Raw genomic sequence first — 25,645 nt, 5'->3', positions numbered from 1 at the left:
AAGAGAATAAAAGTGAAAGCTTGGATTACCATATAAAGAGCGGTTTCAACACATATCAGGATTAACTGAATTTTTTTAAATTCAGTTTTAATCACGAAGTTGTTCAGATGAGCCAGTTTTTGTAAAACATTTTACCTTGAATAACTGCATACAACTTCAGAATTTGCAAGAGCTTCCAGAATTTAGTCACCACGCCACTGCAGCCATGATGGAGATAAGCAAAAAAAGTCCAAAAGCTTGTTTACTTTTACAGCTCTAAAAGATGATCCAATAAAGAACTGAATCTCCTCCTAAACCTTTAATAATATCTGTGCCAGGGAAATAAGATAACCAAGTACTGATAGCTTTTGACACTCAATAGCTCTATTACATAAAACACTTTTTGTAAAGGAAAGTGCTTTTAAGAGTTAGTGCAGTTGCCTGAAAGGTATTAGCAAAGAAAAAAATTAGTTTATGGACAGAAGGTTCTAGGTCTCCATGAAAGCAGTGTAAAAAGTGATGGTTAGCTGAAATATGATGGTGGACAGCACAAGAAAGGCTTCTAGTCTTCAGGATAAAGCGAAGTCCAGCAAACACCCGCTGGTGGAAGATATGGAAGATGAAGGAGCCAAAGACCAAGACAAATATTAAAATTCCCTCAGAACCAAGCAGGATTGTAACCTGTCACCTCAGGTTCAATAATTAGCACCTTACTCATCATATATGGAAGCGGGGAGAGAGGGGGAAGGAGGGGATGTCTTCAAATATTTTATAAGAATTATCATGTAAAAGATTATTAAAGGAACACTAAAGCTTTCACATCAATTAGAAGGTTGAAAGCATCAGTTGAGATACCCTCTGTTCTTAAGACCTCTACATATACTGCTGTCTTACAACCTTTCTCTTCCCTCTCTTCCCAAAACGTTCTCACAAGGGCATAACCCATGACCCATAGTGAAAAAACCAACCAGTAAAGCTGCACAGCTCTGCATGCTGGGGCATAGCACGTAGTCTTCAAATGCCTCAACGTGCTCAAAATGGAGAAACATTTTATATTGGCATTCCTGAATTTTAGCCCTGACTCTAAGTGTGTGGTCCAATACTTAAAGCAGTAGTTACAGGCAACAGTGTTAATTACTCACTTTTTACAACAGTATTTCATCTAAAAACTAATGCAGCTGACAATTTAGTCTGTCAGTGCAAAACCTGCATCTGCCTGATGAGAAATGACATACCTGTACCTCATTTATAAAAGTCACATCTTGACAAATTTTCTCCTACCTACGGAAACTCACAGACTGAAAGGGCCCGGGTATGTAGTTTAACACTTAGCCCTTCAGCTGAAAAATTGAGACACGTGTACTTGCTGCAGGGGCAGGTATGACAAGCTGTTGTGGCATGCAAGATGATTATCAAGTCTTAACAGGTCAAAACATTGAAACAAGGTTTCGTTTGTGCCTATCTGAGGCATCAGAACATAGTGCAAAGACCGTTTTTGTTTGAATGGCTCTGAGAAATTATGCAGTATGACAATTTGGTAATTCATGTTCTTTAATCTTATATGGAGAGAAAACTCATCTTTGAGCAATATTTTTTGGTATCCATTGTCCAAATCTGTCCGAAATGTTAAGCTTACAGGAGATTATGTGGGTACCAGATTTCAGTATAATCTCAGAAAAATAAAACTATATGAACAGCTAGAAAGATGCTTTAATGAACATTTGGCCTACCAGTCTGTCTAAAAAACTATGTGCTACTTCACCGAATGTTGCTGGCAAGTTAAATTTAAGTCAGAGGAAATATGCATTTACAGATTTCAGCTCAAAAGATATTGTCAACGATATTTATACACTTTAATACAGAATCAGAGCTATTTTCATTTTAAAAATCCTACTGTAGCTATTGACAGAGAAATCAGTGCAATATTGCTCCGCTTTCTTAGGGAGAGTAAAAGAAACAACTTAAACCTACTCACTCCAAAGAAATGTTCTTGCTAAAGAAAAAAAAAGTATCACTCTTACATTCAATAGTGCTGGTATTATCTGACCTAACTTCATTCTTCTTCAGAAGCATGCAGAGTTTAGCAAGAAACCAGCTCAGGAGGATACTCACATGGCCCAATATTCTGTCTCCAGCACCAAACATGCAAGCAGCCATGTATCACAGGAAAGATTTTGGAAGCTAAACCAAGATGAAGAAGTTGTAAAAAGTGGCTGTCCAGGTACTGTTGAGGTGCAAGAGGATAGCTGTACAAAGAACTGTCGGGGAAAAAAAACCAGTGGCTTCAAACATGCATCTAGAAACTCAAAGTTTTATTCAATTAATAAATAACATAGTGAAGACTTCAGTGGGAAATACAGGTATTCTCTAAAGAATGATTTTCAAATGCTGTCACCAGGCAACTATGGTCAATAAATAGAGGCAAATAAAAGTAAACAAAAGGCCTTTATCAACAAGCCTGCAAACTTAAGGGATACCAAATTTAACCTGTGGGACAGCAGTAGTAGTTTTAAGTTACCTGCCTCTGCTAGAAGATTGTGATTGCTTCTAGCCATGAAAATGCCTATCATTACCCAAACCATCAAACTGCTCTATCTAGTGTACTGTAGTCTGAAAACCATTCAGCGATTGCTGTTAATTCACAGTAAACTCTTCTTAAGGAGCCCTGCATTTCAGTAGAGTGCATGGCTGGGGAGATACTGGATCTATAGTAATTATCTGTTGGTCTCTTGGTGACATGCAAGGTGATAATCATGACCAGTAGGGCAGTAATTGCCTAGATCCATCCTACCTAGCACTCCCTCTTTTCAAGACATACCGTCACTTAAGTTGTTTCACTTTCCCTGATTATCAAAAAGTCCTTAAAGAAGAGGTTGCTAGAGAGGCATGTCTGCAAATGCCTCAAGGTCAAACTTACCCCCTTCCTGCCCTTTTTAGGTTCTTAAATCAATTGTAGCATTTTTCCAGGCATCTCTTTCATAGGCTCTCTGAAAGAGAGCAGCCAAGTTCCCGTAGAAGCAATTCCAGCATTACTTTGTCTCAAAGCAGTTATATATAAAAATATATATATAATGTTATTTTTAAAACAGAACCTACTGTATGATAAGATTCAGTGAAAGCTTCACAGCATTTAGTTCAGTTGAATAAATATTTCTTTTATCTCTCCCACCCACTTACATAGCAGCAGGCATACTTCCAGGACACAGAATGCATGTCTCTGTTCAAGTACTGAAATGAACTCTCTCCTCTTACGATGCCCAGTCACACAGTTCTAAGGCATAGTCAGTCTTCGGATCTAAAAATGAAAAGCCTACCCCATTTAAACCAGAAAATTTCCTATGTTCAGCAAGAAAGCTGAATATACCCCTTTGAAAGGTTAGGGACATCTTTTGAGCCAGTAAGGGAGAAGAGATACTCTTTAGTGTTCAAAGGTATAATTTACTGGTAGGCTTTAGAAGCTCTTGAAAAACATTCGAAGTTAGGTATCTAAAATGAAAAGTTTCAAGAAACATGCTTTATGCTCTTTACACATCACAGTGTTGCTAACACATATAAAGACTGTTAGTTTAGTCACCAGTGCGTATACACAATATTTCTTTTAAAGATAAAGCTTGACAAGTATCAAAATATACCTGGGACCGTTCTGACTCTCAGCTCAGACACAGACACAGTATGGCTCTGAAGATTACTAGAATTTAAGCTATAGTAATTTGATCAAGTAAGTACTCAAAGACTGTGGCAAATACTAAGTAAAGCAATGAGTCTTACAAACTGGCTTATACCAAGTCATTTTATATTTTCTTCAAGCTAAAAGCACACACAAACAACTGCTGCTGTTCAGCTGATGTGCAGTATTAAGTTGTTAAACTGGTAAATCCATCACAATCCTGAAACCTCTTTTTAATTAAGCTCCTGTGAATTGGTGTACCCATCCCTTAGTGGAAAGGGTACCGAAGGAGGGAATCTGAAACCATCATGAGGCACAGGCATGAGGAAAGACCCAACTTTGTTATCAAATCTGATATTCTGATAATGCAAATTTCAGAAGAAACTGGTAGCCCCAAAACAGACATTGTTTCACATGTCCCACCCACATAAAACTGTCTGCATTAACAAGGCCTCAATGGACCACCAGGACCAATTTTGGTCATCACGTTTTAAAAATGTAGATATAGGTGAAATGGAAAGAGTCTAGAAGAGCAAGAAGAATAGTAAAAGATTTAGAAAGCAGCACCTCCGAAGAAAAGTCTACGATGGCCAGTCTAAAGAAACAAAGTAAATGACATGAACAAGAACAGTCTTTCAACACATAAAACTGTTACAGCAAAACTAGCAACAAGTTGCTATACAAGACAGCAGAAGGAAGTACCAGAAATGGGTCTAGTACAGACCAAAGAAGATTTAAGGCAGAAACTATCTTTTGAACTAGAAAAGCTATTAAAGCAACTGGAAAAAAACGCATAAGGATTGTTATAAAGTTTCCACTGTTAGATTAAATATGCTCTGCCAAGACTAGATACATTCAGTCACTGTTTCACTTCAGAGTTCAATAGAAATTATCTTTTACAGTATTCCCTGGAACCTCCCATTCCTTCTCCTTTGTCCTCCTCTAACATACCCTCAGCCCTGCCTATCCAACTGTTTGTGGGTCATGCCTTTCATAAGCTGTGGGACTTCTCTGCGTCTTGGTGTGGGGTATCTGCTCATTCCCAAGCTAGAGGACTTCTCAGGATTCAACAACCCTGCAAAGTGTTCAACCAGTAGACCCTACAGGTGATGGGATGCAGCACAAATAGTCAAAACCCGTGTTACCAAATATTGTATTGTAGAATGACTGCCTTAGTAAAAAGTTTGGACAACATGAGGATCCTCTTTTTTGAGGATTTCTTAGGAAAGCCAGCTGCTTTTTCAGACCTTGTTTAACAGCACCTCAGATCAAATGTTGTGTCAACTCTTATGCCTGTGACACCATACAAATAGAATCGTGTCTGTTATACTTTAGATGGCAATCTGCATGAATAATAAGATTTACAAATGAAAGATGCAACATATTGTGTGTTAATGCGTTTACAATATGCTTATTACTATGCAAACATCGTTCTTGAGTTATTTCAGGAAATTAACACAAAAAATAATACATATTAAAACGGATCCTATTCAGGATTTTGGACTTTGTTGGTTGTAGCTAACAAAATTCTTTAAAGGGAAAAATATGCTGGGATAGAACCTTGTAAAATATGATTATTTGTGATTTTTCTCTTCTGTTATCTCTCATGCATACTTTTTCAAAAGCAAGATAGCATGTCTATCGGTAGGTCCAAAGTGAAGCGACATGTAATGCTTTCCTCAAGCAGCAGGGAAATGTCCACTCCCAACACAGGTGTACATTCCCACACTTCAATACACTAACTCACAATATTGTGTATGAGCACAACAGCTGGCAGGGCCATGCTATAAACCAGATTCTTGAAGTGATCCAAGTTAAGAATAACGCAAAAAAAAAAAAAAAAAAAGGCCAGAGAGGGAGAGGGGGAGCAAGGGGAAAAGGAGTGGTGTGTTTGGGGTTTTTTTTTTAATAAGTTCAGTGATGTGGTTTATAATGCAGTCCAGCAAACAGTTGTATCAGCACAACTACAGGAACGGAGAACTGTAGCACAGAATAAGAAAGGCACACAACCAATTTTATCCCATGTTTACCCCAATTACATCCCACTCACCCTCTATCAGGCTGACCTCTAAAGCCCACAAATCCACAGCCCGTGAATAACTGCAGGAATTTCTTCTCTGATATATTTGTGCTCAGTAGAGGCCCGAGGTATAAGGCTGATTAAATATGTGCTGAAATGCATAGGCATAGTGTGGGAGAGTTCCTCACGCATGAGCTTCTTATAGTAACTAACTCTCCCACATTGTGCACTGTGTGTAGTTAATACCTATATGTAAAATGAAAAATTTTGATGGGCAAGAAAGCTGATTTGCCTTCTGAAAACATTAACTTTGATGCTCCCTTCTTAAAACATGAAACATGTGACATTGCATTAAGTCTGACATTTAATTAAATTTCTGGGAAAAAAAAAGGAAAATAGAAAGGAAGAACAGAGAGCTGAAAACGTGACATAATATGTAAATATGACAGAAACGCTGGTAAAGCATTATGAGAAGTGAGTGCCATTAGAGACGAATGATAATATAACTCCTTCTAAACGAAGGACAAATACCAGAAGAAAATCAAGAATGTACATTCATCATGTTCATACACCAGCTGTTTTACCACTGGGGGCTGGGGGGGACCTATTGGGCCAAGAACTGAAGAAAAGAACAAATGTTCTTTTGTATTTAACTAATATAGTGATAACAACCAGTGCGCAGGGCCTCCCGTGTCAATAGTTTATGCACTACATGAATGTGTTTTTCTCGTTAATCAATGATCACACCTGACTTTTCTACACCTTCCCCTCCCTGCCCAAAAACATACAAGTGAGAACACGACAGTGGGGAGCAGGAATGAACGCCTTTTATTCAGAAGCTGTGAAGGCTCGGTAAGGAAGCAATCTCCTGTCCACATCTAGATCGAGTAAGACACTAATGAAAGAAGCTCATAATTACCCCCCTCTTGAGAAAGACCAGTAAGCTTGGCTATACTATTAAGTATTAATTTATAATTAGGATTCATAAATATACAATGTAGCTGTTAATACCAAGGAGTACTTAGTATTTCTGCATTACTTAAACATGAAGTGCTCACACCCTTTTCAAACCAATATTGTATCACATATTAGAAATTAATTCAATAGCAATCCTTACTATATATAACCTGAAGACACAAAATAATGCACTTGAAATCCCATGAAAGGAATCAGAATAAGAATCATAACCAGCTACCTATAAACTGAAGCTCCTGTTTAGCACATTAGCCCAAATATAAAAAAAGTTAGAGAGGCAATGTTACATGGCATCTTAAGCATTCATGGTTCTGTATTCCTACGAGATAAAACCTTAACCATTACCAAAATTTCACAATATCTTCTAGCAATACTTGTTATATAGACAAGAAGTTAAGAGCTAGAATTAATCTCAAGAACACGCAACTTGTTTATAGAGTTTTAACTAAGGCCTGACAGTCTGTGCTAGGTTTCTAAGTTTCCAGAAATTCACAGGAACAATTTTCCCACCTTGGCTTTCAAACATAAGGACTTGCATTAGTGCATTGCTTTTACCCATAGTGTTTGGTTCTGCCATAATGCTAACAAACAGTATATATCTAGTACTAATAATGCAAGAAGGATGAAAGTGGCAAAGAGTAGCTTTACATTCATTACCAACCATACTACAAGTATATTCAGTATCAACAATGAAGTACAACTTTATTGCAATAAATCCAAATCCACTTAAAAGCTTGACTATCTTCTCAGTACTCAAGTAACCACAAACTTGTAATATGACTCACAAGACTGCATTATTTATATTACCATCCCCAACGCCTTTAGATATTTCTTCAGACAGATAATCTGAAGCCATGAAAATGAAAGCCTTATCAGACTCAAGAGCTTTAAACCTAGAGATTTCTGGCCTTTAATGAGTCCAGTATGAGGGGAAGAAGCATAAGACTGACTTTTCCTCCCCATGAACATGGAAGAGTCAGTATCACCAACGATGGGCTAAAATGCACCCTCCCAGGCAGCACCTACAGCCAAAACATAGCAGGCTGCCAGTTTGGTATTATGCATCAGAAGTACAAAATTAAGGTAATTAAGGTATGTCAGCAAAACAGAACATTCTGCTTTAAGGATGAAAATCCAGCATGATCAAGCAAGAAGAGGTCTACTAGGGAATCTCTGACACCTCTGGATTTTGCTCAAGGTCTTCCACAGTGATACAGAGGTTTGTGCAACCCCCAGATGAGCAAAATACAATATAACTTCAGACAGTTTTTTTCACTACATACACCTATGATCAGTAGTAAACAATTCCTTAAGAAGCAGGTGACAAGAAATTAATCTTGCAGAATTAAAAGACTTATGGTATGACCTGAGACATGGAAGGTTTAGTAATAGGATATTTTGTTTCAAGTTAGTAATTTCTCTCATTTCTAGGCCTTCAGTCGAGTATAGCTAAAACTAGCAGTGACCCAATCTGATTCAGCAGCCAATAAAAAGCTACTAATTTCAGCCTAATGCCCAATAAAAGCAATTAATTTCAGAATACAATTACAACAGAAGTTTTTACTGCCAAGTAGAGCAACATGGTGGTGTCCCCCGTAAAAGCGGCAAAGTAACTGCTAGTAATCTGGCATTGGGCAAGAGAAGAAGCAAAGGCACAGGAACAAGAAGAAAAACGGGAGAACTAAATGTATCACCCACCATGCAACGAGTTTTAAACTTACCAAAAATCTATGCCAAATCTCAAAAGATAGTGGAAGGAAAATCTACCCTGTCCATCTTCAGGATCTGTGGTTAGAAAACATTAAGGGCAGGAAGCTATGTTTTCTAAGCTTGTGTTTGTTTTATTCTCATTGAAGTTTCAGCTTAAGGTACAGCTGATTAGAAAAACTGATTAGTTCCGTTTGCGCGGGATAGGCGGATCTTCATGCTAGATACTGGTTGATTAAAAAAAATAAAATAGCAGTACCTAAAATTTTCTGCACAACTGGCCACTGGCAAGGTACAGAGACTGAGCAGGAGAAAGTAATTTATTCTGCAGGCTAGCAGGAAAAAAAATATATTAAAATAAACAGAACAACTTAATTGGAGAACATGATTTCACATTTAGGAGCAAATCTACTTTGTTCATGTAAATCACACTAAAGTATCAGAGAGGGGGTGGCACAGAGGTGGCTGACAGCATTAATTTTAGGCAGAGTAGACCATGTATTTTATTGTATTACATAAGGTTTGGTTGCAAAGTCCATTAAAGTCAGCTGACTCTTCATTTCTTTCAAAAGTCTCTGAATTTGACCCAGAATTTAAACAGCATGACTACTTGCTTTGTAAGCAAGAGGTCTGAAAAAATTCCAGTTTGCAGATGAGATTTCCCATGTTGGAGTTGAACCACACCGACAAAATAAATGACTCTGCACACTACCTCTTCTGTTGTAGAAAATATTCTCGCTCTTACCTGCACGTTTTCTTCTGTAACTTGAATTTCAGCAGTATAAATATAATCAATAAGCATCCTTAGAGTCCAGCCATCGACTTCCTTTATTCGAACTCTCTTTGCTCGGCTTTCACTCATCTCACCTACAAATACAGTTTATTAGTCAAGTAAATTAGATAGAAATAAAGCACATATATAAAAGTTTAATAGTAACTGCTCCTGCCAGAAGAACTTTGCGTATGAGCAGTTGTAATAGTAAAACAACTTTAATAATAACAATAATTCAATTTCTTTTCTTTCTCCCTCCCACGGGAGAGGGAGACTTTGTTGTTCCCATCATGCAAATGCTACCCGGGTTAACACTTTTGCCGCAGGTGGCCTATTTTCTCCAGCATTCAATATCAGGAAAATATTGTTATCAGACCTAAATAAGACTCTTCAAATGCATACAAAAACATTTTGCTGGCAAAGCAAGCTATTAAAATACTCTAGCTTCATTACCTTCTTAATCGGAGGAGTATACCAAATGCAGTCTGGAGTCATTTTATTTAAGAAAGAAAAATTATATCCCCACAGATGAATTAACATACGTATTTCTTTGCTTGCCTACTTATTACTCCCTTAGCAATTTCACCTCTGTTACAGATCTGATTTAACAGTTAAAACTCAAGCTAAGATAAAATGGTAAGCAAGGGAAAACTTGTTGGATCTCATTTTGTGGAGGCTGACATGTTGGCCATATGCCACAACTGATCTTCACAGAAAGGCCTGCAAAATAGCTTCTGCCTTCTAAAATATTATGTTTCTCAAAATGCAACATTTTGTTTATATCTGAAATAACTGCCCAAAGATACATTTTGAAGTAATGATTATAACCTTGTCCATGACTACCAACCACACACCCGGTCATCTCAGAGCTTTAACCCTTTTTGCATTGACTTGCACTGGGAAGCGAAACATGAACTAACCAGTTATGTTGGTAGATGTATCATCTTTGACTTTGGAAGACTATATATCAGGCTCTGGATACATCCATTTCTTAGCCTTCTATATTGGATATATTCTTATTTCTTTCCCCTAGGCATTTAGAGATAAGGGTATTGATGAGGTAACAAATTTCATGTATACAACAGAAGCAGACAGGATGGGGAAGTGAATCAGAAGATGCATATCATTGCTGATACTCCCTTATGAATTGCATATGTATTTTCATTGTTTGTTACCCTGTGGTCTCCAGGATTGGTGCCAAACAATGCATTCTATCCAGTGCATTTGGCAAAAGGATCATCACTGAGAAATTTATTCTTATTCATGCTTTTTTTGAACTGAAGGGTAAGTAATGGCATTCTAAATCAACCCTTTGAGCGGTAGGAAGTGCAGAACACACCATCTACAGCAACGTACTGCTACTTAATAGCAGCATAGGCTGCTAGCATTGCAGAAAGCAATGATGATGAACTACATCAAACCCAGCAAAACTGGGAAAATGCTCTTTCTTTTTTCACCTGCTCTTCTGAAACATATCCCTACGCCTCTGAAGGATGATTGCAGCGTGTTCTCCGCAGGGCCCTGTATTCCAAATTTCTACTTCTAGTTTGACACAGATTAAACCTATTGATCTTCAGAGCATGCATGCTGCAAGTTATTTATTATGCAAGCTGCTGTGGAGGTGGTCCTCTGGGAAAATTGTGTGTGTGGGAGAGTTTGATATTCTGCAAGCGCATTAGGTTTGTTTTCAGATTTTGTGTCAAGGCTTCCAGAGCCATGGGTAGGGACCTTCTCTGTTTAACAACAGAGCCCAGAATATACAAAAAAAAAAAAACCCACCCCACACCCCAAAAACAAAGACTTGCTTCTACTTTTCATGCTAAATGGTCATGCAGTCTTACTACAACTCTAAATCAGTCCTCTTGTGGTCCAGACTTGTTTGACAAATCATAAGCAGGAACCATCGATTCACTTGCTAGGCAGTCTCAGTCTAGAATTCAACCTGCTGAAGAACATGGTTCATGACTGGGAAGTTGCACCACAGAGTTGTTCGTGACAAGAAAGCGCGCACAGAAAGGAAAGCGTTGAGCTGATCCAACCTCCCAGGGCAGGAGCAGCTGAGTACTAGCTGAGCTGAAGTTACTAAAGGGCTATCTAAAAAGCTTATATGGCTCCTCACAAAGTAATATAAGGAAGCCTTTTTTTTTTTTAAAACAGAATTTTACAAATGGAGAATGGAAGCAAAGAGAGCAGGCAATTTCCTAAGGATGACTGCCATGGCAGAAGAGAAAATTAAACCTTGTCCTAAGTCAGGCCCAAGGCCACTGAAGTGTCCCTTCACTGATGTTTTATAATTCTTTCCTCTAATCATTTAAGCATATTTAATTCCTATCACAATACCTATTTCTGAAGAATTTCACTGTATACAGAAGGAAGAATTATTCCTGGTAACACAGTCCCAAATGTTTAATCTTTCTTTTCTCATCTGCTTGTAACTGTTACTAACTTTGAATGGCAGCAACCTTTTTTTTTTCCCCCCCTCAGTATTCAATGGGGCTACTTCTACCATCACAACAGGTGGAAACAGAAAAAATCCCCAGAAGAGGGTTTGATCTCAGTTAATGCCATACCCCGTTCTGCATAGCAGTCAGTACCTAATGACTCAGAGAAAGATGCAAGTAACCTGCAAAGATGTGTTCAAATATAAGCTTCTAATTTCCAGTCAAGAAGTAACCCTGAAGCATAAAGAGCACAATTTTTTTTACTGTCTTTTAAGTCACTGTTTAATTCTGGGTGGAGGAAGATACTTTTCCATTTGGTAGCAGCCGGTTAAAGGATCAAACTTGCTTATTTGAACTTGCAGATTAGTGAATGAGACAACAAATCCACCTGAGAAGTGTGGATTGCAGGGGTCTTGGAGATAACAATTATGATGAACTTCAGGATTTCTTCTGTGAGGAATGATTGAAATGCACCAACACCACAGCTGGGCCCTACTGAAAGCAGCCTATGATATTAGCATAAAATCTGTTGATAAATCCTGAAGCCACAGCTGAATTCTATTTAAGCTCCCACTGCACTGGTTCACCAACTACACAAATATTGCCACAGATATATGGGTTAAACTCTTCCTACCCATTATTCAGGTGAGCATTCCCAGTCCCCCAGCACCAGGGGACAAAGATGACCTACATCTAAAAACATAAAACAAGCAAAAAAATTTAAATGGGACTGAAGCAAGGAAAGGACCAAGATTTCAGCAATTCCATCTAGAGAGTGGCTACACACACCACTGCACTGGCACTCCTAACCAGTCGTAAACCTCTCCTCAGAAAGGGCAGTTGGGGCAAGCAGAAATGTCTTGTCTGCCACAGAGATCATAATATAAAATGTATACTCTGAGTGAAGAATATTTTCAGTGTGACAGTCAACAACAGTTAATCTTTAATACAGAACTAACGTAAAAGGCTTCTGTTACTAAGGTGATGAAAAGGAACTGTAGAAGCATCTGTTTTCATTCTAACTTTCAAGAAAGCAGTAAAAATTAAGAAAGAATGTATCAGTCACCTGGAGTGTTTGTCTCAACCACAAATGCAAACTTGAAGAACTACTAGAGGAATAGATACTTAATTTTACACACAACTGTAAAGCACTGTTGCTGATAGCAGTGACTCCACTTCTAGCTTTGGTTGTGTCAAAAAATTTGTATGCAAAATCAAGAATACATCAGCTGCTTCCCCAGGACACAACAGTATTTAAGATTTCATCAATCTTCCAGTTGTATACAATTAAAGTTATTGAAACTCCAATTTATTTGTACACTGGCAGGCCAAGAGTCACATTTCTGCCTCCACCTGAGGAGGTGGTCAGAAGCAATTTGCCACAGAGAATTCTTTTCATTTCAGACAGTGAGTGTTAACTACCAAACTGGCATGAGATTTGAGAAGGAACAGACAACTTCAGAAGTTATTTTTAACATGCATTTAGTAGCATTCTCACTTTGACACTGAATTCCACGTGATTTCAAAGTGATTTATAACCATTATGGAATTAAACCCACAGCACAGGAATTCAGCTGGAGGCTCCTATGAACCTGAACCTATCTTAGCCTTGCAAGCCCTCAGCATTCCTTTTGTAGCAGCAAAGCTGTAACTTGGCCAGCATGGAGCAAGCAGAGGCAGAATCAAGCCTGCACAGAAAAGCTGTGGCAATGATGCAGAGTACATCTGTCATGGAGAATTACCCTAAAAATACCGAAACATGCACTCCAGCTATAGGCTGCCAAAGCCACAGAAGCTTTCATATCTACCAACCGCCTAGAGTACTCGGGGTCTGAAGAACATAGCAGCAGTAGTTGTTAAAGGACATAATTTACTCCAAAATTCACATGAAAGTTATTTTAACCTTCTTTTGGACAAGTGAGATCACTAGAGCCTTAAAGGGTATGACAACTCTACTATTCCTGGCTTACTTAACATATAAAATTCTTTAAATGAGACTTTTTAAAGCATTCATCATGCTACCAAAGAATAAGTTGCCAGTATGTCCTTAGACTGCTGAAAAATTCACTGAGAAACGCAAATGTTCCTATTGGCTTATCTAAAAATTAAATGAGATCCTAAAAAGCAAAAGTAATTTAATTTTGTGCTTTATACAGTTGGATTGGATTAGAGCATAGTAAGTATTGAAACATTTGGTACCTGTAAACATGGCATGGAAGTAGGGGCTGCAGGCGGCTAGCACAACTCTATGCGCTGCAATTTCCATGTCTTCAGCTACTATCGTCACATCACACAGCAAGTTTTGACTATTTGGAAATACCAGAGAAGGCAATTTCACATAAGTAAACTACAACAGAAAAGTGTATAAATATCACACACAATTTCTTTTCCCATGCCCTCAGAAGAGGCAGGCAGACAGCGTTGATGAAGCATTGTTTTTAAATGCGTTACACAACCACATGACTATTACTCAGTCGGATTACAGATGGTCCTTGGGTACACAGAAATTTCTAAAAATCAAACTACTGAATTGTGATTTCTTACACAGAAGTTTTCTGCATTGAATAACCAAAACTCATATCAGCCCAATTTATAAACCTTCTCACTGGAAGAATAACTAAGAAAGAAAAAAGAATTTTATATACATAAACACTAAAACATTTGAGGTAAGAAATAAGACTTTACAGACAACAAAGAATCCAAACTTCAGTTGTGATGCCTGTGTCACATTACACTGGAAGCTCATGCCTACTTAATTGTTCAAAATCACTGCTCGATCACCTCCATGTTTACTGTTTTTCAAGCATTTTTTTTTTCAGAGCCCATGTACACAATAGCAATTGTTTTTTCCACTCTAACCAGTTTATCATTTACTATGGTTAACTTCATATCTTGCCTGACTTTTTGTCTTCATTACATCCATTTCCATTATCATGCTTTGTGACTGTAATGCACATTTCCTCCCTCCTCTGTTGCAATAAAGTAACATCTCATTTATCATAATTCCTAATACAGGTGTTTCCAATGCAGTGTACAGCTACTGGATATACCTCTTCCAGTTAAACCCACCACACTGTGTACTCTTTATAATCCAATTTTCTAGCTGGAAAAGGGGAGAGAAAACCATACCACCACACCACCAAAAGGCTGTAATTTCCCAGCATCTAAATAGCCAGAGCCACAGTTTCCTTTAATTTCCTTCCCATGCTAGCACTGTCCCTGTAGAAGTAGCATACAATCCACAAAACTCAGAGCCAGGGCAACAAAGGGAAGAGGGGAAAGTACAGTTTAACAAAACATATTCCTTAGGAATGGAGCTAGAGTTGTACATCAATTCAGTGATGTTGATTGTCAGTACTTTTGGAAAGATAAATTTTTATCTTTCCTGAATATATATTGCAGTTAGATGCAGACTTTCTGATAGTTTGCAACTACCACACACCATTGTAGTAGGGACTGGGGTGAGCAGTTGCATTTTGCCCCGATGGAGCTAGAGGTCTCAGACAAACTGCTCAGGTATCCATCTCAGTCCAAAGAAAACTCCGAGATCTCTTAGCCTCTGCAATCATCCGATTTCTTTGATCGCAGCTTCAAGTAAGGTGGCCTTGTGGAGGTCACACCCCAAAAATTTTGGTGGCCACAACTAAGCTTTGGGGCTATATTGCAACCCTGGCATTAAAACGTTTTCCTGCTTTCAGCTCTTAATACCTACAGCAACTATCCGAATCTCATAAGCTTAGCCTGCAATATGGTTATTATCAAAAAAGATATATAAGGTAATGACTGTACCCAGATGAAACACACAATTCAGAGGAGCTTGAAAACCATTACATTTATTACACAAAAATTAAAACAGAAAGCTGCACGTAAGAGGTCATCAGATACCCAGCTTTCTTAGGCACCTGTACTTACCCTGACAACAGGAACAAAAGGTTTTATGCTTAGCTGCACAGAAATACCAAAGATAACAAAGCCAGAAGCAAAAGAATTACATCAATGCAAAATTCCAGCTAATTCATTCCATTGCTTGTGCAGAGACACAGGAACTTAGAGGTAGTCTGGAACAGCATTAGGTGGATGAATGTGCTGTGTTACTACAAAGCTGACAAGCTAAATAAACTACTAAAGAAAGAAACAAGTTTATAAACTTAATCATGTACTCTGCTGCAAGTGTTTTGTGGCTTCCACGGCAACTCAGAGCCTTCATTTCATGAGGGCACACCAATTTATCTCAGAAAAGTTTGCATTCTGAAGTGATATTGTACTAATTTGCTTGTATAGAGCGAGTAAATGAACCGAGCTGTGGGGGGTACACCATCTTTGTAAAGGAAATGAGAAGGGGGGGGGCAAAAAAGTATAGGTTTAAGAACAATAACTGTTTACCAGCTTGCAGGTATTCTTCATTGGTTTATATATAGAAAGGTCATTATGCACATCTTCAAAAGATTTTGGTAAACTGTTTGTAAGAATGGGATTTTAAATATAGGTAAGGTCAAATTCCATTGTGATAAAAGCAAATTATAATGAAGAAGATAGGCAGGCATCAGAGGGTAATTTCTTCATATGTCAAGAGCTAATTAACTATCCTAATGATCTCTGTGACTCAGTGTTGAGGTGATGGTGAGTAATGAAATGACAAAAGTTACAAGGACAAAATTACTCAAATTTGTCAAAATTTGAAGGCACAGAAAACCCCTCTTATGAGCTAATAGAACCAGGCAACTTGACAGCAGCCAGATATGTAATATAAACTCAGAGACTTAAGCATTCCAAAATCAATATATTTTAGATGCTTAAGGAGATGATTTCTTTAGCAGTTATCTACCTTCTGGAGAGTGTATCTCTGGCAAATACCTGCCTGTGCTACACCTAATGAAAAGAACGGAGATAGAGCCCACTTTAAAAGTATAGTCAATAAAAATGAAAATACTATTTACTTGATTTATATTAGGTCTTCATTTAGAGTAACGAAGTCTGAAAAATTTCTAAAATACTTCAGTTTATTATTTCAAACAAATAAATGCAAATGTTAGCATTTATAATCTTATCTAATTAGCATTTACAGTTTTAAAAGCTGTAGTCAGCTTAAACAGTAAACGCTGCTGCATCAACTGCCTTATTTAATAAGAACTACAGTTAAGGTTTGCATGGCACTGCTCCTCTTCCAACTTTAACTATTTATACATGTATAAGACAAAATTGCTCAAATTGCTTCTACAGCAATTCGAACTTAAGTAACCATGGAAACCAAAGTATATTCTCAAAATAATCCATGGCCTTCAACAATGCACTCTACTGGGAGACCGTGTATCTTTTCCTCAACACAACAAAACACAGGTAAGGCTTCTGACTTCCAAAATTGTTCTAAGATTCATTCTGGGAAACTGTTTCTTCATCTAAACTCTTGCCCATCCTTAGGAAGTCAGAGCCTGGCTAGAGCCAGTAGCCATATTACACTCCTTAAGACACTGAATCTGGTCCCTGGGATCCCTGAAAAAGCCAAAGGTGTAAGTTAAGGTAAAGCAACAAGTATCAGCCCTTCCAGCATAAGGTAACCAGTCTGTTAACATACCAGAAAAATAGTCTCTGTTCTTATCCAATCATCCTCAGACTATGGAAGTCTTTGAGCTGAATTTAAGTCATTTATTGTCAGGGTATGATTTTCTCCAATCTTCCAGTACAGAACAAACTGTCACAGCCAGATAAACACATTGATCTGATCACAGTATCAACCACAGTATTAAAGATTTACCCACACGGAGCAGTGAAGATCAAAGGCAGAGGCATGTTTAATAGGGTATCAGTTGCTGTCTTTTTCAGGTGAAGCCTCTCCAGTTTTTAATCATATATGGGAAATAACAAAGGACTACAGGATTTTCATACCCTCCAGTATTGTCTATGCTAAAGTAGTGTTTTATTTATTTGATTTCTCAATTGTTGCTGTTAGTTATAAAGCTGAATTACTGTCAGTGATAGTTGTGAGTCCTAATTACCAGAGCTCGGTTGTGAGCTCTAATTACCAGCTGTCACAGTTTTCAACACCATCTCACCTACTCTTATGTAGAAAATAAATCAATATGGGTGCTAAGAACAGCATCAGCACCAGTTCCCCAGTTTTGCTGAAACTGATGGTAGTATTACTCAAGGTCTTAGAAAACTTTATTGAGAAAAGTTACTTTTAACATTTGATTTGGGAGTTCATCTATTTCTCCCAGGGGCAAGTAAAAGATAACTAAGAAAGCGTACTGTCAGTTGGTTTACATTTGTTAGACTGAGACCTATGTTTCCAGACTAGAAAATTTTAACATTTTTCCAGTTCACAGCCTACCACAAAACTCAACAACAGGCATACGAAGAGCCTCAGGCTCAACTAAAGAGTCACTTTTCATCTATCCAGGATCAACTACATACAAGACAGGATCAGTAGCTGTAACTCCTTGTATACAACCTCTAAGTATTTTTCAAGTCTCATAAACCTAGTTTTGATTAATTTATGAGGGGCAGAAGCATACTGCACACATTACAGCTATCATCACATGGCTATCATTCAGCCATCACTTTATCATATATGTAATCCTTCTCATCAGCTACACTTCTGGAATTGCATGTTCTTAATAAACAAACTATTAACTCAATAAATGCAAATTAAAGTAAAAACGTATTATGGACTCCAGGCAGATGTATGCAGTGAAGCAATACCTTCTTAATTCATTCATAACTTTAAAAGCTTTCTTCATGTGCCATGGATTTACTGTAACAGGACAGTGAATTTCGGTGTTATCATCTTTCAGATCCAAGGGCTTCTGATGGCAAAGTTTGGTACATCTAGAAAGAAAGAGAAAAAAAAATGAAGAGAGTTAATACTTCTGTCTAATCTCAGTCACTCTTATTGTCCCCACCTTCATCTTGGGGAGGAGGAGATTTGCACTTCAACTTCTTTACTCCAAGCAATTTTGGTTTCCCTTTTACCAACAGTGTGGAGGAGCAGGTAGAATTCCCAAGGAAGCGATAAATTGGTGGCCAACATGAGCAAGGCTGACAGAGGCACTCAGGGCTAACAATAATCTCCACTAAGGAAAACATGAAGATGATGCCCTAGAATATTTCCAGTAAGCCCTGAAGTGAGGGGAGAAGCAGAGGTTCAGGAACTTTTAGCCTGGTGCCCATACAGATCGATGGCAGAACACAGCATCCATCACCCTGGTCTCTCAATGCCTTCACCACCTGCGAGGCAAGAGCCACTCTCTGCCCTTCCGCCAGGGTCTCCCTTACTGGTTCACACACCTCCCAGTTCATCCCTGATGGGAAGACTGCATGATGCCTGCTGTAATTGTCCAGGCTTTCCTTAGCAGCAGCATGAGACATAGGTGAGTATGAGAAAAGACGGGTAGTTTTGCAGATCCATTCAATGCTTTGAAAAGCAGAACTGACCAACCTCTTAGTTTTTCTTGCTCTCAAAAACCCACCCAAAATAGCAAGAGAAAAACTAAGCAGTGTGGAAAAATCACTAGCTAGTTACCTCGTTCTATAAGAAATAGCCAAGTTCTGTAGACACTAACTTCTGTAGGAAAATGATTATGTACACCCCCCAGGCACTAGGACTATCCAAACAGCAAGTGGGTTTTTCACCCAGTGCTAAACCAAGCCAACGAGTTTGGTGTTTACAATCACAATGTTATTCTTGTCAGGCAAATTACATTGTTGCAGTACTTTGAAAATGCTTAGTATCGGTGATGTTTTCACCTACACTATTGTAACCATATTCCTGAACCTCTGAGCTAGAAATAAGCAGAGTCACTGAAGTCACTTTGTTGGGCAGCTGCGCTTGGTACATCAGAGACCTGATTTCAAATGAAAACTCAATCTTACTTGTTTCAGGTAATAATAGTCATATTGAATGCATGTGTTGACTCCCATAATTCAAGCCTCTCTTCTACCATACCTAAAATTTTTTACCTGAACATGTCTAAAGAAGCTTAAAAGAAAAATTCAACGATAATTTAAGATTTTAACCTAGAACTCTGTGCTCTACAACAACGTGCAAAGCAAAGTAGTTGGTTCTCTCTACTTTTCACAATTCCAGAACTAGCTACAAAATTTTAGAACAAAACAGCATGAAACTGCATCAAGCAACAAAGGAATAGAAAAGGTCTCTGTAAAACACTGGCTACCAAAGTAAGGTCCATCTACAGAACCCAAACCACTACCAGCTTATTACTTTGTACCATGAAACTGCTATGAATTGAAAGTTTCATGCTCAGTTTTGAAAATGGTACAACTCATTACTGAAAGGGGCCACATAACAGACAGCAATTTTGCATCAATCACGAAAAAAAAATCATGTAACAAGTTACAGCGCACACACATATGCTGCTGTATGGATGTAAAAAAAAATCCTTTCTAGTAAACTCCTTTAGACTGAATATTACTTTTCTAAATTATGTGACACGTAGTGATCGGCGTTCAACAAATATACACAAAAATCGGTGACTTCAGGAAACATTAAAAACACCAAGAGTAACTGTGAGGAAAGGACCCCGCTACTTTTAATTATAGCACTGAGTTATCAAGTCCAAGATAAGAACACTTCTTCTATGGCACCTTTTTACAATTCTAAGCAATGCATCAGATACTAACGATGTGCACAGGTATACAGCCTATATACACATCCCATACAGATATGCAAGAGAAAAAAAGTGGTCAGAGTTGCCTGTAAAGAGCTGTCAAGCAACCTGGATAGATGGAGGAGTTCCTACAAAGTGCAAATTCATTTGCCGAAGTTTCATCAGTTTGTCACAAAGGATGACTTTGTTTCAAGGTAATGAAGCCCACAAAACCGTCAGTCATATGCCCTCTGTTTTGAGAGCTGCTGGTCTGCCTGAAGTTACTGGAGTCTCTCTTACCATTTCACCAGTTGGGTCAAAGCTGTCTGCAACTGGCTCCCTTTGGTTTCTTCTCAAGGGCCTCACTGACCGCGTACCTGAAATCACAGCCTCCTGAAGGTATGTGATGAAGCTATGCTGAACTGGAGCATATAAAATACTGGATGAACCCCACTGAAGTGCAGCTGGAAATACACGGCTCGCCTAGTGTGCTGCTACTAAAAAAAGATGTTTAACTAAATAACCAGAAAACCGATAGTGTGATGGGCACGACTGCTGAGTCAAACAGGGAGTAATTTGGGACCGCATATGGAGGAAGCAGAAGGAGGGAGGAGGAGGAGGAGAAAAAAAAAAAAAAAGGCAAGAAAAAGCAGCAGCAGCCGCCGGTTCCCGCAAGCGGGAAGGCGCGGGGGGGGGAGGGGGGCGGGGCGGGCTGCCGGCAGCCCTGCCCGCCCGCGGGGACCCTGGCCCCGCTCCCCCGCCCCACGGCCGCCACGACGGGCCGCCCGAGCCCGCGGGCGGCGGCGCTGAGCGTGGGGAGCCCCGGCCCACGGAGCATCAGCCGCCACCCCCGGGCTCCGCCGCCGGTCGCCGACAGCGCCCTGCCCCACGCTGCCGCGGCCAGGTCCCGGTCCGGGTCCGGTCCCTGTCCCCCCGCCGGTGCAGAGGCTGCCCGCGGGCACCGCTCCCCGCCGGTGCCGAGGGGCCCGGGTCGGGCCGGCCGCACCAGGGGCCGGCCGGGCTGGGGAGCGCCGCCGCAGCGTAGCTCGCTGCGACGCGGCCGGGCCTGGCCCCGCGCCCCCGGCACGGCTCGGCTCGGCACAGCGCTCTGCACCGCTCCGTGCCGCCAGGCTCCGGGAGCCGGCCAGCCTCCCCGCCCGCCCGCCCCACCGCCGCACTCACACGGGCGGCAGCAGCATCTCCATCGCGGCTCCGCTCGGGCTCCCTCCGTGCAACGCGGGAGCGGCACGCTGCCGCCAGCACCATGCCAGCCGCCGCTGCCCCCGCCGCGGGGTGCCGCCGGAGCCCCCGCTGCCGCTGCCCGGTGCTGGCCCGCCGGGAGCCGCCGGCGCTGCCCACTTCCGGGTTCCCGCCCGCGGGAGGGCGTTGGCGGGGACGGGCCGCGGCGCGCAGGCGCGGCGGCGGCGGGCGCGCGGCCCGGCCCCGCCCCCGGCCCCGCCCCCGGCCCCGGCACGGGCGGGCTCCAGCCCGGTGCGGGGGGCCGTCGCCCCGCGGGCGGACCGGGTCCCTGCGGCGGGCAGGCGCCCCAGGCCGGGAGCCCCCGCTCCGGCAGGGCGTGGGGTGCCCCCCACGCTGCGGGGCAGCCCGCCGCCGCTCGGTGGGGCAGCCCAGTCCCGGGGGCGGACGGCTGCTCTCCCCTTGGCCGTTGGGAGGAGGCGGAGGGTCGGTGCTGCTCCCTTTGCTGGAAGAAGCGTCTCCTTCCAGGGGACGAGCCTGTGCCCGGCCCCGGTCCCGGTCCTGGGGCACCCCGACGCCCATCTCCCACCCGCCAGGAGAGCGGTGGCTCAGGGCGGGGCCGGAGAGCGGCGCTCCGGAGCTGCCCTCGCCGGGACGGTCCCGCGGAGCGCCCGAGCCAGGGCGTCCTCGGCACCCGGGAGGATGGCTTGGGGCGCTCGCGTGGGGACGCAGAGGTGCTCTGGGCCCTGGAGCCAGGACTCTTTTCTTTTAGGAAACAGAAAGCAGCCACAGGTCTGTTCTGTGAGGAGACGCACCCCCAGATGCACGCCGTGGCATCACCACGCAAGTTGGCCCCAGGCCGGCGAGGAGCTGGCGTGACACCAGCTGGCGCAGGTGGTTGCAGCTCGAGCAGGGGCCGAAGCAAAGCCCAGAGTGCATTGGGGCAGAGAAGAGGGATGCTGCAGTTGAACGCCAGTGCTCCAGTTCACTGTGACCTGCTGTATCTCGTCCGCCTTTATTTGATCCAGCCCAGCAGAAGAGCGGCTGTGCCTCTCAGAACAGCTGCCCTCCTGTCTCTAGTCACACAGTCGCAGGCAACTCCTGACCTGGGGCACTTGAGAAGAATTTACTGTACTTAAACCCCTGCATGTTACTTCTAAATTTTAGAAGGTTGTGCAGTGGAAGATGTGTTTAGCAAGCTCAACACAATTCAGGTATTTAAGTCTGATAGTGTCTGTAAAAATAAAGTGCATCTTCACTGGACTAAGAGATTTGATAATGACAAAGGAACTCTAAAACTGATAAATCTGTCACTAACTGACCAACACTATTTTTCTCAGGGTGAGAGGAGTTTGACACCAACACATTTTAAGTAGAAGGCAAAACAGAAAGTGGCAGGTGCGTTTCGGGTGAATATTCTAGATGGATACATAAAGCCTTCACCAATGTTTCTAATAAAATCATAGGTTATTAAAACAAAATGTATTTTAATTTCTTTTTTCATGTTTGCCAATCTCTAGTAGTATTCCTTGCTTGGAAAATGCCATTTTAGTTTTCTCAGTTAACCATTCCTCTTTCACTACACTGTGATGTTTGATCTGGGAACACTTCAAAATTTTTCAATAAGTTTCCACTGGAGGATATTCTAAATTAAATTAGCTTAATTGTCAGTGCCTGTTTTTACAAAGTCTGTACGTCATAACTTCTGACTTTGTCTTTTCGTAAAAGACAACTTTATTTGCCTCTGTGTTCCACTGGTGAAGACAAGCTACTTGTTGAAGATTTGAAAGACGCAACAAAACCTTGCAGGGCAGTCTGCTCCGAAGGGGCCAGCTAGCAATAATGCGCTCTGAAATGGAGGTTTAAAATTCAGCCAGCTCCATGTGTCACAGCGTCAGCGAGTTCTGAGTTCATAAGCAGGTCTGGCCTGGGTAGGTCAGAGAGTTGCTGGTGACTGTCACATCGTATTTTCAGGTTTCTATATCCTAGATTAGACTCCTGAACGCGTTACTTTGTACAACAAGGATCCTAGCTTTTACGGATACAGAAGACCAAAGTGAATCCTGCTAGTAACAGACTGTGCTGTGTTTAAGGGTCCACATTAGACTATACAGTCATTGTAAACTTGTCTGGAAGCTGACAAGGGCTTTTGTGTGCTACTCACATATAGATCCTGCAAGCATGTAGGCAGCTGCAGATTCTGCCCCTTGTTAACATGGCAGAACTGTTTAATAACATTCATTCTTAAGTGAACATTAAGCATTTCCAACCAGTGACTTCTCTCATTTTCTTGCAGCGTTGTTTTAGCTTTTGAGCCAAATGTTTAACGTTAGTTGAAGTAACTACTGTGATGGAGAACATCAAAAAGAAACACAAATAGGGCAAGGTTCTATATTTTTTCTAAAATCATGTCTTTGTGCTTCAGTAATCCTGAAAGGAATCATAAACAGCTGAAACAAAAATGACTGTATCCAAAATTCATTATGTGGTTATGGCAAAACAACTTATATACCTAACCATGAGAAAACACACCCTTTAAATACAATGTTTGGATTTCTTAGAAAAGAACTTTTAGAGAGAAAAAACCTAACTATTCTTTATTTATTTAGAGAAAAAAAATTATATATGTGTGTATTGTATCTAAAACCACAATACATCTAGTTTTGAAAGGAAATAGGCTATGTTTCTTAACTATGATGAAACAGCTGCCATTTTTGTTTATGCTGCAGCAATTCAAGTCACTGCATTTGCTGAGGAAATCCCTCTATCCTGTTCAGGATAGCCCGGTAACAACTCTTCGTCCTTTCCCACTTGTTTCAGAGAGTTCCAAAGGAATGCTGCCAACGATTCTTAATGGTTTGGGCAGAATGCTTATGAGAAGATGCTGCTAAGGCTGGAATTCTTTTCATGAAAAAGGAAGAAGAAAGGAAGAGGCTAGAATTTAATACTTAAGCACCTGTCTGTATAGCTATTGCTTCAAACAGACAAACAAGGTCTTTCCTCCCTTTGTTAGTAGTTATCCATTATATTTGTATCTTACTGAATTTAGGTGTGGGTAATTTATGTATAAAATTTATGTAAAAATAAGTACGGTTTTATCCAAAATCATTCAGGGCACACATTCTTTTTTTTTTTTCCCTGTGCATTTCACCCCTGGTAACATTACCATCCAGCAACAGACTTTTATACAACCAAGGCCCCTGCATCTAAATAGATCCACAAGGACCTACGTGGAATTAACGACAGGGCTTGAGGTCAACACAGATATTAGCTATTACTGCATTCTTTTGTCCACGCACTAATATCAGCATTAATCCAGCATTAGCTAATCTTAAGAAGCCTTACTCTAGTGTAAGAGACTTTTTTTTTCCCTCCCTGGAAGAATGGAATATTTAAAGTTTCAGAGAGCCATTGAGCTAAGGACATGAATGCAGTTAAGAAGAATTACATTGAAAAATAACGTGAAAAAGAGAAGCAAGAAAGTGCATGCAGCAGACTGAGGAAGGGACCAGATTGCAGAGGAATATGTACTGGAGAGTAGGCAGAGAGAAAAAATAAGATATGTAAATTGGAAATGTGAAATAAGGAATAGCAAAGCAGCTGCTATCAAAAATAAATTGTACTGTGACCAAAATCAGTTAAATACAATTAAGCATGGATAAAAATATTTAGTCTTTTCTAGCACTATTCTTCTGTGTAAGCAGTTGCTGGAGCACCAAGAATGATACGTACTTAATGAAACAGGTGAACAGTAACATTTATTCCGTAAAGTTCATGGACCTTATACGATGATGAAAATAAGTAATCAGGAACTGGCTTTTCATTGTTCAAAACCATACATGGTATAATTTCCTGGAAGACTTGTTATGGTACCAGTCTAGTATACAGGCTTTAAATACTTCAACCCTAGTCTTGCAAAAGAAGGGCCAGATAAAAAGCAAACAGTATGAAGCTTCTGAGTTCTACTCAATGGAGAAGTCAGATCCTTGTGATCGGTGCTGAGCAGTGCAGTGTTCCTGTAGAGTACAAGTTCATTTTAGTGCCACAGAAAAAGGAAGTCCTAGTTCAAGCAAGCATTATGAACGGAAGCAAGTGTAGGTCATGTCTTTGATTCATATTAGCAGTGAAAATTACTAAGACGCAAAGTAGAGACCTTGATGAGCAGGTCTGAGGCCCAGTACTTTGAAGGTTTTGATTTCATGTATGGTGTACCCTCGAGGTAACTGTGGAAGAGGTGGACCAGCTCCTACTTTCAGACTTAGGTTACTTCCTGCACACTGGATG

At 40.7% G+C, this 25,645-nt stretch overlaps 1 protein-coding gene and 1 long non-coding RNA gene across 6 annotated transcripts in view; one reads left to right on the top strand and one right to left on the bottom strand.

The window, feature by feature from the left end:
- The window catches only part of KLHL2 (kelch like family member 2), a 59,382-nt gene extending 37,834 nt beyond the window's left edge, over nt 1–21,548 (bottom strand). For 3 of the 5 annotated variants that reach the window (XM_075091067.1, XM_075091065.1, XM_075091068.1), the window contains exons 1-4: nt 21,347–21,515; nt 18,261–18,386; nt 13,761–13,867; nt 9,094–9,215 (exon numbers count right to left, since the gene is read on the bottom strand). In XM_075091067.1, coding sequence (XP_074947168.1) covers nt 9,094–9,215; nt 13,761–13,867; nt 18,261–18,386; nt 21,347–21,369 — 378 coding nt within the window. In that variant the 5' untranslated portion in view covers nt 21,370–21,515. Of the gene's footprint in view, nt 1–9,093; nt 9,216–13,760; nt 13,868–18,260; nt 18,387–20,464; nt 20,542–21,346 lie in introns of those variants that run through there. The other 2 variants (XM_075091069.1, XM_075091066.1) reach the window with 2 other exon arrangements.
- Nucleotides 21,549–21,618: 70 nt separating this feature from the next.
- LOC142056934 (uncharacterized) lies at nt 21,619–22,842 on the top strand. Its single transcript, XR_012660482.1, has 2 exons — nt 21,619–21,847; nt 22,134–22,842. It is a non-coding gene; the product is annotated as an uncharacterized LOC142056934 (long non-coding RNA).
- Nucleotides 22,843–25,645: the final 2,803 nt, after the last annotated feature.

This window comes from Phalacrocorax aristotelis, chromosome 4 (genome assembly GCF_949628215.1).
Source record: "Phalacrocorax aristotelis chromosome 4, bGulAri2.1, whole genome shotgun sequence".
NCBI classification, from domain to species: Eukaryota; Metazoa; Chordata; class Aves; order Suliformes; family Phalacrocoracidae; genus Phalacrocorax; species Phalacrocorax aristotelis.
This window is presented reverse-complemented; position numbering and strand designations above follow the sequence as displayed.